At 39.2% G+C, this 13,648-nt stretch overlaps 2 protein-coding genes across 2 annotated transcripts; both read right to left on the reverse strand.

Annotated features, from left to right (window-relative positions):
* Positions 1-898: 898 nt before the first annotated feature.
* LOC308390069 (cathepsin L-like peptidase) lies at positions 899-6,243 on the reverse strand. The gene is made up of 8 exons (XM_080871769.1): positions 6,107-6,243; positions 5,765-5,869; positions 5,432-5,574; positions 5,087-5,284; positions 4,799-4,990; positions 1,862-2,027; positions 1,642-1,747; positions 899-1,473 (listed from the first exon to the last, which is right to left on the reverse strand). Exons 2-8 carry the CDS (start codon positions 5,862-5,864, stop codon positions 1,374-1,376), a joined length of 1,005 nt encoding a protein of 334 aa, XP_080727895.1. The 5' UTR covers positions 5,865-5,869; positions 6,107-6,243; the 3' UTR covers positions 899-1,373.
* Positions 6,244-10,184: 3,941 nt separating this feature from the next.
* On the reverse strand, positions 10,185-12,768 carry LOC308390071 (procathepsin L-like; the record flags this gene model as incomplete). Its single annotated transcript, XM_080871771.1, has 8 exons — positions 12,557-12,768; positions 12,178-12,282; positions 11,797-11,939; positions 11,458-11,661; positions 11,176-11,367; positions 10,676-10,841; positions 10,460-10,565; positions 10,185-10,284 (listed from the first exon to the last, which is right to left on the reverse strand). The coding sequence occupies exons 2-8, from the start codon at positions 12,275-12,277 to the stop codon at positions 10,185-10,187; spliced, it is 1,011 nt and encodes a 336-aa protein (XP_080727897.1). The 5' UTR covers positions 12,278-12,282; positions 12,557-12,768.
* Between the last annotated feature and the right edge of the window lie 880 nt (positions 12,769-13,648).

Below are 13,648 nucleotides of genomic sequence, written 5' to 3' on the forward strand. Positions count from 1 at the left end.
ATTCAGTTGACTGACTAATAATAGCAACTTCTTTGTGGTTCCCGTTCCCGTTCCAGGTATTTCTAGCTATTCTCAGTGTCTGGATTTTTGCCTTCTGGCAGTGGATCTCGTCAATTCTGATTACTTTCCATCTCTCTACAACCTCACATTAACCCCTAACTGTACAAATTTTCTTGTTTATGTGTGCAAAATTAGCCTCTGTAATGTAGGCAACAGATAGAGCTGTTTTTTGTTTTTAATTCCCCCTCTTTTTCTGTGTTTGTATTCTACATAATTGATATAACCTGAGTACATTCATTAGAATCAAAATATGGAATGAAATAACATTTATATTTCCTTGCACTAATATCATTTTACTGCATCAATTGAACCAACTGCAGCAGCACAATTCTCTTTTATTACATAAAAAAATACTCAAAAGATATACTTTTTGCTTTCTTATTTTGAATAAGTTTCAGAACCTGTAAAGAAGTTAAATCAGTACTTCAGCTTTTACCAGTATGTTTTAACAGAAGTATCCGTACTTCTGCCTAATGGTGAAAACAGCATTGGCAGTTGTGGTGGGGCATGGTCCGTGACATGGCTGCGGGGGAGGCTGACATACCTGAGGTCAATCAGCTCATCACGCCTCCCCTATATTAAACATGTCGGGACCTGAGGTTGTTGTTGTGTGTAGGACGCAGCTGAAAAGCTGTGAAAAAGACATGAGTTGAAGAAACGACAACTGAATAAAGAAGCGTGCTGGAAAGTGCAAGTATGTGGTCGGGTCCGTCATTCCTCTCACAATAGTCTATCTAACTAAAAACCATGATTGCAAATCCTATCAGGATTGATCTCTGACTTGTGCTAACTTTTGTTACAAAAAGGAATGGATGAAGGTGCATTACTCAGCCTTTTTGCAAGCTACTGCTTTATTACAGGGCACAAATACAAAATAAAACAAATACATTATATTTCTCATGGTGGCTGTACAGGAAAAGCCAGGGACGGATCACCAGTCAACTTTTTTCTTTGGGGAACACAGAAGTATAAAAAAAAAATAGAAATCCCACTGGTGCTGGCATAGTGGACTGATCAACAGACCAAAGTTTAAATGCTAAAAAATACTTCTTGGTTATTAAGCCATACACTACCAACACAGTGAAATAAACACAATTACTTTTATTAAATGTCAATGTGAAACAATTTGTTTATTTATTTATTTATTTATGTTTCATGTATTTGCAGTCTTTATGATGTTATTTAATTAAACACTAATGCAACAAAAAGAGAGCCTGTTGACACCGTAAACAAAATGACATTTAGTTACGTAACTTGGCAAAAAAATAAAAATAAAATAAAGTAAAAATGAGGATGAGTTTCTTCCGACCTCTTCAGACCAGAGGGTAGCTTGCTGCACTAGCAATCCCACACTGGTTGGATTTGTTCCTGCTCATCTTAATGTATCCTTTCTCCCCCCATCCAACACCAGCACTACAGGAAGAAAGAAATTAAAAACATTTAACAGCTAAAAATGGGCTGTGTTCACACTAATAGTTCAATAACATGTAGAGACATGATGATCCGATTGTTAAGCCATAAAAAAGATGTCTTTATATATCTGTGTATCAAATATAAATTTAAATATAAGTAGGTATTTACCTGTTCTTGACCAGCCAATAGTCAAGTCCATTTTCAGTACCATAACCCACAGCCAGCACAGCATGGTCCAACATTGTGCTGCTGCAGTCGGGCTCATCATAAACACCTGCAAACACATGCCAATTAGACTGACAGGTGTAAAGAACAAAACTATTCCCATTTATTTTTTAATTTGAAGATAATTTTCTTGATACTTTCAATTGTGTTTCAATGTCTGTACCTGATTCATAGAACTGAAAAGATGGATGAAAAGCATCAATTGCCACAGATATTGGTCCGATGGTAGCCACAGCTTCTTTCAGGGTTTCTTCATTAGCTGGTTGCACATCAACATAGCCAGTGCATGTAGCACCAGTAGATTTAGGATTGTAACGGCATTTTCCATCCTAATACGGAGAAAGATGTTAAAATTTCTTGCATTGATTGCAACATATTAGCAAACACAGTATATAAAAAATACTGTGATGTTGAAAATGGATTTATAAAGAAGTCAGTAAAGCAGCCAATACTGTCGGGTTTATGCGACTTGAACCTACAGTATGTTTTGGAAGTACTGTAAACTGCTTCAAGCACTTTCATGCTTGATAACACTGTCTAAACGAGCCGATTTGCACCCCTGATTCATATATTTATCAATAATAATAATGAAGCTTATGCGTATGTTCTATAAGGAAGATCTGTAGTCACACATCTGTCTACTTCCCAGGTGTTGGCATCTAATCTAAGCTTTGCATCACTTCCACTCTCACTTCTGCTGTCAAGCTTATTGTGACATGACTGGTCCGGTCCAATCATATTTCTACCAGCCTTCTTCACTCCGCATACTGTAAATTTCACTGGCATCTGTCGTTTTACTTTGCAGATGCATTCATGCACCACACCTTCTCCACATGACCACCTCTCACTCATCACTGGCTTCATTCAAGCCTCCATCTTCATCGCCACCACCAATGTCTAGATTCCAAGGGGTGTCCTGTTCTAATCCCTATCACCTCTACGATTCTGGTCTGCTTTGATGGGCCATCAGAGTCTAACAGCCAAATAACTGAATTCTGTATATCAATAAATGATGTTCAGTTCCGTCTAATAATCTTTCCTTATTGAAATAATAATAATAACTTTATTTATTTATTCAGTTTTCAAAACACAGATTTACAAAGGGCTTCACAGTTCAAATAAAAGGTGCACGTTGAAGACAAGTGTGCGTGTTAAAACATACAGACACATAAACAGTCACATGGTCAGTCATACCGACAGACCTTCATTCCTACATACACATATACATACTTGTATTGATTCAAACTATGGCCAAAATTGAAGGGGAATGGATTAAGGAAACACTAACCAATAGAAATGAGTTTTCAGCATTCGCTTCAAACAAATAACCAACCTAATTGATTGAGGAAGGCTGGTCCAGAATTTGGGCAGTAAAACCTCAAAAGCACAATCACCTCTCCAGCGCGAGGGAGGTTAGACAATCAGAGAGGCTGGCTGCATTGATAAGGTGCTAGAAGCTCAGCTAAATACACAGGAGCCTGTCCACGTAGAGCCTTTTATGTTAATAACAGAATTTTAAAGTGGATTCTGAATTTTACTTGAAGCCAGTGAAGGGATGCAAGGATAGGTGTAATATGTTACTGACAGCTAGTTTTAGTTGGCAGCCTTGCAGCTGTGTTCTTAACTAATTGGAGACTAGTTAAGGAGGACTGAGAAATGCATGTGAAAAGTGTTAAAGTTGTAAATTAGAGTGCATACTAAAAGTTCAAAATGATTGACTGGCAGTAAAGGTTGGAGTTTCACAATATTTTTCAGATGAAGGAAACAAAACTGGGTAACCTTTTAGATATGAGTTTTGAAATTCAAGTGATGATCAAAAGTGACACCGAGGGTTTTAGCAGATGATTTGAAATGTTTGGCAAGGGGGCTAATGTACTGACTATCGTCCTTAGTGGGCTGAGCACTAGAACCTCAGTTTCAGGACTGAGATATTAGGATATTTGAATATCCTAATTAGTTAGGGCACAGAAAAATCCATTGTGGGAGGAGGGGCTACTGAGGTTGTTGGGCTTGACAGAAAAATATGTGTCATCTGCATAGAAGTGAATGAAGATTCCTTTAAAACCATTGTTTAGCTGGCCCAGGGGTAACATATATAAAGAAGCACTGGGGCAGGTGCAGATGAGGACATGCATTGATTTATATGAATTCTGAATTATCTGTTTGATAAGTATGATGAAAACCATTTGAGAGCAGTACCAGAGATGACAACGCATTTGTGGAGGCTGCTAATAAGGGTAGCATGTTCAACAGTATCAAAAGCTGTTGAGCAGGACATTTATCTGAATGTATTAGAATATCATCAGTAATTTTCACTAAAGCTATTAAGCTATAAGATCGTGAAGGACCTCAGCCATCCCAACAACAGACTGTTCTCTCTGCTGAGGTCAGGAAAGCGATTCCGCTCCCTGAAGACCAACACAGAGAGACTGAGGAGGAGCTTCTTCCCGCAGGCGATACGGTCTCTCAATCACACCACCACACAGTACTGACCCACACATATGGTTCTTACACACACACTGGACTTTCTGGACATTGTTTTTGCACACATTGTTTTTTTGCACAACACTGGTCACTATATTCTTCATTTCCGGTTAATACTTGTACAGCTGCTGTTATTGTGTATATATTTATTTAGATTTAGATTTCTTCATACATTCTTATATAGTTCTATATTGTGTATTTTGTTGTACAGTTATTTTATTTTCAACTTTAATTTATATATTTTATCTTATTCCTTCCCAGTTAAATTTACCCTTCATTCTAATTTGTGTTGTACAGTTATTTCATTTTTAACCTTAATTTATATTTTATTCCTTCTTAGTTAAATTTACCCTTTTTAATTTTTCATATTTATTTCCTATCTTATTCATAGCCTTTTCCTTTTTTGTTTTCTTTAGGTCACGAGCAGTTGTCCAAGCATTTCACTACATATCGTACTGTGTATGACTGTGTACGTGACAAATAAAATTTGAATTTGAATTTGAATTTAAGCTGATGATAGTGAGATGGCAAAGTGCTGAGGCTTGTATAAATTCAAAGATCATGATTTAAAAGGAATCAGGTGTGACATGTTTTTGACATATTGCAGTCTATTTACCTCAGCCTCATAAGGGTAGGACTCCTCAGTGTCAATCCCTCCAGCTGCTTGGATGTACTGGAAAGCAGAATCCATCAGGCCTCCATTGCAGCCATGGTTGCCAAACTCTCCAGAGCAGTCGACCAACTGCTGCTTACTCAGAGACACCAGCTTTCCTGTTTTCCTGAAGTGCTGACCCTCCAGTGAGCCAGTCTGAAAAAACAAAAAGAGTGAGTTTGAAACCAGACCACAGCCGAGCAAAGTTTGCCATGTTACAAAAATAAAGAACAGAAAGTTATTTCTACTTACTGCACTGAAGGCCCAGCAGGAGCCACATTGCATTTGATTCTCGACATCGGTGACATACCCCTTATCTCTCCAGTCAACAGTGTCGGGTAGATCAGTACCTTCACGTAGTCGGAAGAAGGTAGAGCCGCGGCGAGGTAGAGAAGAATTGAAAGAGTGAAGGCAGCCCCGGGAAACCAGTCGTTTGTACTCTTCATTTTCCTGAGAAGAGGAACAGAGTTCATGGGGTTTTTATTTAAAAGTTTCTATGCATTCTTACATGCATATATGCATTACAAAAAAAAGTCTTTGTGAAATTGTAAATGGTGAGGAGTAAAATCTGAATGACACGTCTTTTTTTGCACATACCATATCAGCAAATTGGGTCATCCCAAGGCGGTAGGACTTCAAACCCTGGTCTGCCAAGATGTTGTGCACTAGCACATGTTTGCGGTTGTTGAGCCAGATCTGCTTCCTTTGAGCCTCATCTGATTCAGAGTCATATGACTTATCTACCAGTTGGAAAAGGAAATAGTGAAAACAGAACAAAAGAAAATACATTGGTAATGAATGTAAGAAATAATCTGCTACGAAATTTCCCTTTTTACACAATTTTAACATATTAGGGTGAGCTCACATTTCTTTCCAAGTCTTCCCAAGGATCAACAGAAACAAAAAGACTAAAAGAGTCTGCTGTCTCACCAAACTTGAGTTTCCAGGCGTGAAACTCCAGATCTTCCAGAGAGATGCTGGCACAGCTGGATACAGCCAGAACAGCAGCAACAACAAGCAGCAACTTCATCTTGACTGAACACAAGCAGAAAAAGACACAGATGTTTTTCAGTTTTAAAATGTTTTCTATCATAATATCTTCTGTCACTTTCATAGAATCACAGTATCTACTCTGCCCATTTTCTTTGAGTTTTGTATTTCACCTTCCAATTCTTCCTCAAATGAATGATTCTCAGGTTTTTTTCCATCAGCATGTTACTGAAAAGTGTATTTACACTCATCTATGTGTCTATCTGTGCTGTAGCTGCTTACCTGTCTCAGTGTCCGCTATAGACGAACCACTTGTGACTGATGTACGTCTGTGTCAGAGACGAGTTCCTCTATAGCTGACTACAGTTATAACTGCTGTATTCCAGTCAAGTCAGGACAGAAGTGTGCAAACAAAGCAAAAGAATGTAATGCACTGAAACATAAAAAGGTGGAGCTTAGCATTAAGAGTCAACACAATTTGTTTGGCAGTGTTCCAAAGAGGAAGTGTGACTTTTTTACCCACCCCCACAGTTGTTCACTGGAGGTTCACTGGTTGAGTAACATTCATGAAAGTCAGCATTTAGTCTTCTTTGGTCTTCAATAGTTTTTGCAAATCTCTTAGCTGTGTTTGGAATTATGGAAAAAAACAGTCCCAGACCTAAATTTTGCTGTTTCTCTCTCCTGCTGGTCTATGTACAAACAATATTTTCACTCAGTTGCTAAAAAGCCATATAAGCAGCCAATATCTGAGTCCACATTTCAGACTTCTTTAACAACAAAAATGATTTTGAAGTATTTAAGGCAGCTGAAAGTAGTCCAGGATGAAATGAGCAATATTCTCAGCCATCTTCGAGTGTCTGAAAATCAATGAATAAGATAAAGTAAAACAATGCAAGCAAATCCCCTCTCACAAATTTATAGTTAAACACAAGGGTATGTAAACAGAATCTACAACATGGAACACAATTAATCTGCAATCTTAATAATAAAGTTGTTTATTTAACAAACCAGATAAGGCCAGGTGGTTGACTGGAGCTCATAGAGAAAAATCTAAAGAACTGAAGCAGATAAATGTGTAACTATACTTTTAAGTGTCTGTGTAGATTCTCAGTTATCCAGGTGTTGGTAGTATTGATCTCTTGAAATGAATTGTCAGAATTGAGGAAGGGTGATCTGGTGGAGGAATATTGATATCAGTCAGCATTTCTTATGAGAGAAATATGTGAGGTTTTCAAATATTACAGGCAACTGTTGTTGTTTTGATGGCACTTTTATTTTTTGTGTTACATGCTGTTGAAATGTCAATTCAATGAGTAACCACACTTCAAAACCAAGCACTCCTTGAGCTGGTCCAAAGGTCTGTAGTGAAGAAGCGGAGAGCTGGAGCTCGGCACTCCCTGGTGTTTCATTTTTCCTGTGAGATCTGAACTGTTTCAAAAAGTCTACGCACCTTCATGTAGCGGGTGGCTAAACCTTTTTAACATGTATGTATCGCACCACACTGTAGACTACCCTAGATGTATAGGAAAAGGCTATATGCTGGCCAAAAACATTCCCTCAGTCAGTTCTCCTTTTTGCAGAACTGCAATCATCAGTACTCAGCAGCGATGTGGCAGTGTCATGGTGTGGCTGAAAGCGAAAGGTGACAAATGCAAATACACTACCCCACTGCAAAATCTCCAGTGTTCAATTGACACTAGAAAAGTGTTTTTATGTGTCCACTCTTTTGAGTGTTAAATTAACACTGACAGTGTTATATTTTAACAGTAACTTAGTCAGTGTTAAAGATTAACAGTGACTAACGTTAGCAGTGTTGATTTTCTAACACTGAAAAATTACTAGCATTTTTATTTATTTTCCAATTGACCACTGGAGATTTTGCAGTTCACTAGCACGCAGATACTAGACGCGTCACACCACTCTGGACTCGAGCAGCAAGGTCAAGTTCACTAAATTAATAAACTTGAGTTGTTATAATGCTTATAAAACTTTAGCTCTATATCAAGGTTTATTTAACTTGTACATTCTTTTCTCTGTCCTTAACTTCATTTAATTAATGAATCTGAGATAAACTCCAGACTAAGAAAGAGTCCAGTCCGTTAGTCGAACCTCTGCTACAGGAGGAACAATACAGTTCTCGTCCTGGTCATGGAACACCGGACCAGCTCTTTATCCTCTTAAGGATACTTGCAGGTGCATGGGAGTTTGCCCAACCAAGTCTACATGTGCTTTTTGGACTCGAAGGCATTCGACCATGTCCCTCGGAGTGTCCTGTGGGAGGTGCTTCAGGAGTATGGGGTGTCTTGCCCATTGCTACGGGCCATTCGATTCTTGTACAACCATTGCAGGAGCTTGGTCCACATAGCTGACAATAAGTCAGACTCGTTTCCGGTGGGTGAGGGAGTCTGCCAGGGCTTCCCTTTGTCACCGATCCTGTTTGTAATTTTTATGGACTTTCTAGGCCTAGCCAAGTGGCGGAAGGCTTTCACTTGGGTGGTCTCAGAATCTCATCTCTGCTTTTTGCAGATGATGTGGATCTGTTGGCTTCAACAGGCGATGGCCTCCAGCTCGCACTGGGACAGTTCACAGAGTGTGAAGAGGTGGGAATGAGAATCAGCACCTCCATGTCTGAGGCCATGGTCCTCAGCCAGAAAAGGGTGGAGTGCCCACTCTGGGTCAGGGACGAGTTCCTGCTCCAAGTGGAGGAGTTTAAGTATATTGGGGTCTTGTTCACGAGTGACGGGAAAAGGGAGTGTAATAGAAAATTTTATTATTTACATTTAAAGTATTAAAGTGCTTATGCATATGCTTAGTTGTGACATTGTAGCTGACTGTTCAGTGAAAGTTTCTAAAACTAAATGAACTTATTTCAGCCACAGCAGCTGGAGAAGACAACTCCCTTTACAGGCACTAATAACGCCAAGGGTACAAAACAGCATACCTATTGTTCCATTAGGTTTCATAGCGAGGCTCGTGATGTGTGTGGTATGATCGGTTTGTAACTTCCTCCCTCTTCCTTGGAATGCATAAAGGAGTGAGAGCACCACTTGTGGTCAGCCAAGTAGCTTAGAGTCTGCAGAAGTTTTTTTTTACACACACAATGAAAATGTGTTCATAATCGAGTTGGCGCTCCGTATTTTGAGGGTAAAGAGCTTCGTTCAAGCGTTACTGTCTGGATTGATATATTGCCGGATGACGTAGAGTGCAGAGGGTTTTTTTTTGCAGCATGCTTACACATACACATGATGATGATGATGATGATGATAATAATAATAATAATAATAAGAAGAAGAAGAAGAAGAAGAAGAAGAATACATTTTATTTAAAAGCACCCAGACAAGCTGGAGGAGGTGGAAGGGGAAAGGGAAGTCTGGGCTCCCTTTCCCCTGCTGCCCCTGCGACCCGGCCCCGGATAAGCGGAAGAAGACGGCTGGATGGATGGAGATACATTTTCACCAACTACAGAATGCCCAAGAAAGTAAAGCTGTTTCTGAAAAGATAAAGCAAGAAATGTTATTTAAAATAAAAAAAAGATCAAAACAAGATCAAAGACAGGAGAAACCAGAGAGGAGAATGTAATTTTTTGCTTCTAAACACTATGGATGCAGCCTGTATAAAGGGGATGATCTGATTGTTATGGTTTTCTCTCTAAGTCCACGGGATGTTTACTGATTTGGCTATTTGGAAGTATATAAATATATCTGAATTAACTTGAACAGTATGTTACAGAACAGTGTGAGTGCAATGAAGGCCCACCAGGAGCCACACTGTTTCTGAGGAGGAGCTGGTGCTGTGGTGTCCATGAGCTGATGCTGGATGGCATGTGATCAGTTGGTTAGCTGAGCTGTATGCTAGATTAAGGCTACCAGACTTCACACACTTTCTGTATGATTTAAAATTGTGTGGCGGGACAAAAAAAAATCCCACTGAGGTTGAATATCTCTGTCTGGATAAACCACTGAATGGTTACAAAGCCAAACACCCCCAACAAAGAGAAACGCACAAACAAATGTTTAAATCACTGTGAAATATTTTATTTATTTATATTTATTTACAATTTTTATATAAGTTTCTATTAAACATAAACCAGGGCAAAGGGTGACTCTTTACCCTAAAAAAAAAGAAATAATAAAAATAAAATTAATGTTGATTACATGCCACTGATCTCCGCCTCACTGAGGAAACCTGCAAATGTAATCAATCAGTCAATAAACTGTGGGATGCACAAATATTTTTATATTAATCTGTGCACATGATCATAGGTTTGATATGTTTAAAAGGAATTGTTAATGAAATTGTTAAAAAAAAAAATCTTAGGAGAGCTAGAAAGAAAAAGTAGTTTAAGTTTCTTCTGACCTCTTCAGACCAGAGGGTAGCTTGCTGCAGTAGCAATCCCACACTGGTTGGATTTGTTCCTGCTCATCTTAATGTATCCCTTGTCTCCCCATTCAAGACCCCAGCTGCAGAAAGAAACAAATTAATAAACATTTAGCAGATTAATATGTAACTGAATGAAGAGACATATTAATCTACATGTATAAGATGCCTTTATTCAGTTGTGTATCAGCCCTCAGTAACTATTAGAAGAAGTCAAGAACATGAATTAAAATATGAGCATCACATGAAATCATTTACCTGTTCTTGACCAGCCAGTAGTCATTTCCGTCCTCAGTACCATAACCCACAGCCAGCACACCATGGTCCAACTCTGAGCTGCTGCACTGGGGCTCATTGTACACTCCTAGAAATACATATAATTTAGACTGAGAGGTTTAAAAATCAATAAGCAAATCTTCACATTTCTTTCTCTATATAAGATTTTTATTTGGCTCTTTCAAAACAGTGTTTTACCTGATTCGTAGAGCTGAAATGACATCTGAGAAGCATCAATGCCCACAGAAACGGGTCCGATGGTGGCCACAGCCTCCTTCAGGGCGTCTTCATCGCCTTGACTCACATCAGTATAGCCGGTGGATGTGGCTCCAATATTATCAGGATTATAATGGCATTTTCCATTCTAGTCGAGAAAAAAATATGCAAATTATTCACTCACACATTTTCCAAGTATATTGCAAAGATATAAGAGATCAGAGCATTTACCAAGTACTATAGTTTTAAATATAGATTTAAAACTAGTCAATAAACTGGACTTGAACAGATTTGCTGAGCCACTAGATATATAGTGTTTTTCCACAAGGTGGCAGTAAAGTACACCAGTTGTTTGCAAGTCTATCATGAATAATTGTCTTTTCATCTCCAACTCTGTCATTTGTCAAGATAATGACAGTCAAGTGATGAACAATAACATTATAACATTATAATAAGCACATTATTCTCCACTCTTTTATTACCTCGGCCTCATAAGGGTAGGACTCCTCAGTGTCAATCCCTCCATTTGCTTGGATGTACTGGAAGGCGTAGTCCATCAGCCCTCCCATGCAGCCCATGTTGCCATAGTCTCCCGAGCAGTCGACCAGCTGCTGCTCGCTCAGAGACACCAGCTTTCCTGTCTTCCTGAAGTGCTGACCCTCCAGTGAGCCAGTCTGCAACAAGCGTCAGTCAGTTTGAAGCCAACAGTCGAGCAAAGTTTCCTGCTTTACAATAATAGAGAAGACTACGTTATATGTACTCACTGCACTGAAGGCCCAGCAGGAGCCACACTGCTTCTGATCCTTGACATCAGTGACATATCCCTTATCTCTCCAGTCAACAGTGTCAGGCAGATCAGTACCTTCAGGTAGTCTAAGTCTGAAGAAGGTAGAGCCACGGCGAGGCAGAGAAGCATTGAAGGAGTGAAGGCAGCCCTGGGAAATCACTCGCTTGTACTCTTCATTTTCCTGATGAAGAAGAACATAATTCTGGGCTTATTGGGTTGTTATCCAAAATGCTATTCTCTGTGTCGTTCTCTGCTAATTGCAGTGAAAAATGCTGATGACCTACACATAAAAACCTAAACAGACATACAAACATACCATGTCAGCAAAGTAGGTCATGCTGAGGCGGTAGGACTTCAAACCCTGGTCTGCCAAGATGTTGTGTACAAGCACAAATTTGCGGTTGTTGAGCCAGATCTGCCTCCGGTGAGCCTCCTCTGATGGAGAGTGGTAGGATCTTTCTGCCATTTTGAAAAAACAATTGTCAGAAAGAGAATGAAGGAACCAGGATGAATCCTTAAATATTAACAATCTAATTTCCAGTAAGAGATTTTCCTTTATTCTAGTCTTATAATGTTTTACAAGCATGTGAGCGTGAGCAAGGCCAAATTTAAGGGTTCCTTTAAGACCACGAAACATGATGAATATCATTTGACAAAAAGCTCAAACAAATAGGAGAGGAAGAGTCTGCTGTCTCACCAAACTTGAGTTTCCAGGCATGAAACTCCAGATCTTCCAGAGAGATGCTGGCACAGCTGGCCACAGCCAGAACAGCAGCAACAACAAGCAGCAACTTCATCTTGACTGGACACAAGCAGAAAAAGACACAGATCCTGTGTGGTGTGCAGAAAACCAGACAGCTTGTTTCTGATGCCTGTCACATCAGCTTTAAAATACTCTCTATCGTGATGTTGGATGTCACTTCCACACTACCACAGTATCCGCTCTACGTCCTGGTTTCTTTAACTTTCTGTTTCATCTCTCCTTTCTATTCTTTCTCAAATGAATGACTCTTTCATCATTCTGTCACTAAAAAGTGTAGTCTGTGTGTGCAGTAGTCTGTGCTGTAGCTACTCACCTGGCTCGATGTCAGTGTACGTGCTGAAGACTGAGGTAGAAGCACCTGTGGGTGTTGTAGAGCTGTCTGAGGAGTTCTTATATAGCCAGCTACAGTTATGACTACAGTATTCCAGTCAGGTGGCTGTCAGCAGGTCACAAAAAATATGGCACATGAAAGTCAATCATTGAAACAGACAAAGGTGGAGTTATACATTAAGAGGAGGATCGCACGATGACACTGTTTTGAGGAAATATTTTAGTCAACCTCAGCAAAAACACCGAATGTTACTGTCATGAATCCTGTTTACTGCTTTTTTCTTTGGTTTTATGGGTGTTTTTGAGAGCATGATCAGTTTTGGTTTAGTCATATGGATTCACGTTCAACAAACACCATATGTCTGTATGTGTTATTGTAATCTGTTTCCCACCACAAAGAGATGGGAAGTCTCCAAAACGAACAACAGCAGAACAAAAACAAAGCAGACGTACAGAAACAACACAGCGTGTGTGCTAATGTGTCATCCACCTGCGAGCTGAAACCTTAAGAAGAAACAGATTACATCATTCTGGAAAATATGCAAAGTCCTCATAGAGGTGCTTTTATTTCTTGAAATTGTAGGTGGCACCTCAGCTAACACCCACTCAGTGAATGTTGTTTAATGAGTTACATGAATGATCAGGATTTATTTGAAGTGTTACCCCATCTTTTTTCTTCTTTAAGAAACTGAAATGATGTATTGTCTTCATATGTACGCATATAACCTCTCTCAGACTGATTAAAGTCTCTAAATTTTCCCACAAATATGGATTTTCTGTCCCCTTTTTAACTCATGATTTTTTCCTCATCACCCCATACCAGTAGAGGCAGTCTGACATCACTGACTGAGTGTAGTTCTGTTGAAGATTTCTTCCTGATAACAGGTAGGCATCCAGGCAACTGCTGGCACACAGCTGAAAGAGTTTATTTGCATTTCCAACTTTGCTATTTAGGGAAATAACAATAGTCAGTTGTTACAAAGACCTGTAAAGTCAAAGATTGTGATTGGGGATTTTTCTCTATGGATGGATGGATGAGATAAACTTTTTTGGTTATTTGGAAGTACATAAATAT

This window comes from Rhamphochromis sp. 'chilingali' (genome assembly GCF_963969265.1).
Source record: "Rhamphochromis sp. 'chilingali' genome assembly, chromosome: 21".
Lineage (NCBI taxonomy): Eukaryota > Metazoa > Chordata > Actinopteri > Cichliformes > Cichlidae > Rhamphochromis > Rhamphochromis sp. 'chilingali'.

Bases quoted from the DNA above. Each gene is read 5' to 3' on its own strand.
- LOC308390069 (XM_080871769.1), bottom strand. From the start codon at position 5,864: ATGAAGTTGCTGCTTGTTGTTGCTGCTGTTCTGGCTGTATCCAGCTGT. The intron at 5,285-5,431 runs GTATGTGCAAAA...TCCTCTTCTCAG, and splicing joins TGACCCAATTTGCTGATATG to GAAAATGAAGAGTACAAACG. The intron at 2,028-4,798 runs GTAAATAGACTG...TCTCCGTATTAG, and splicing joins CCTACCCTTATGAGGCTGAG to GATGGAAAATGCCGTTACAA.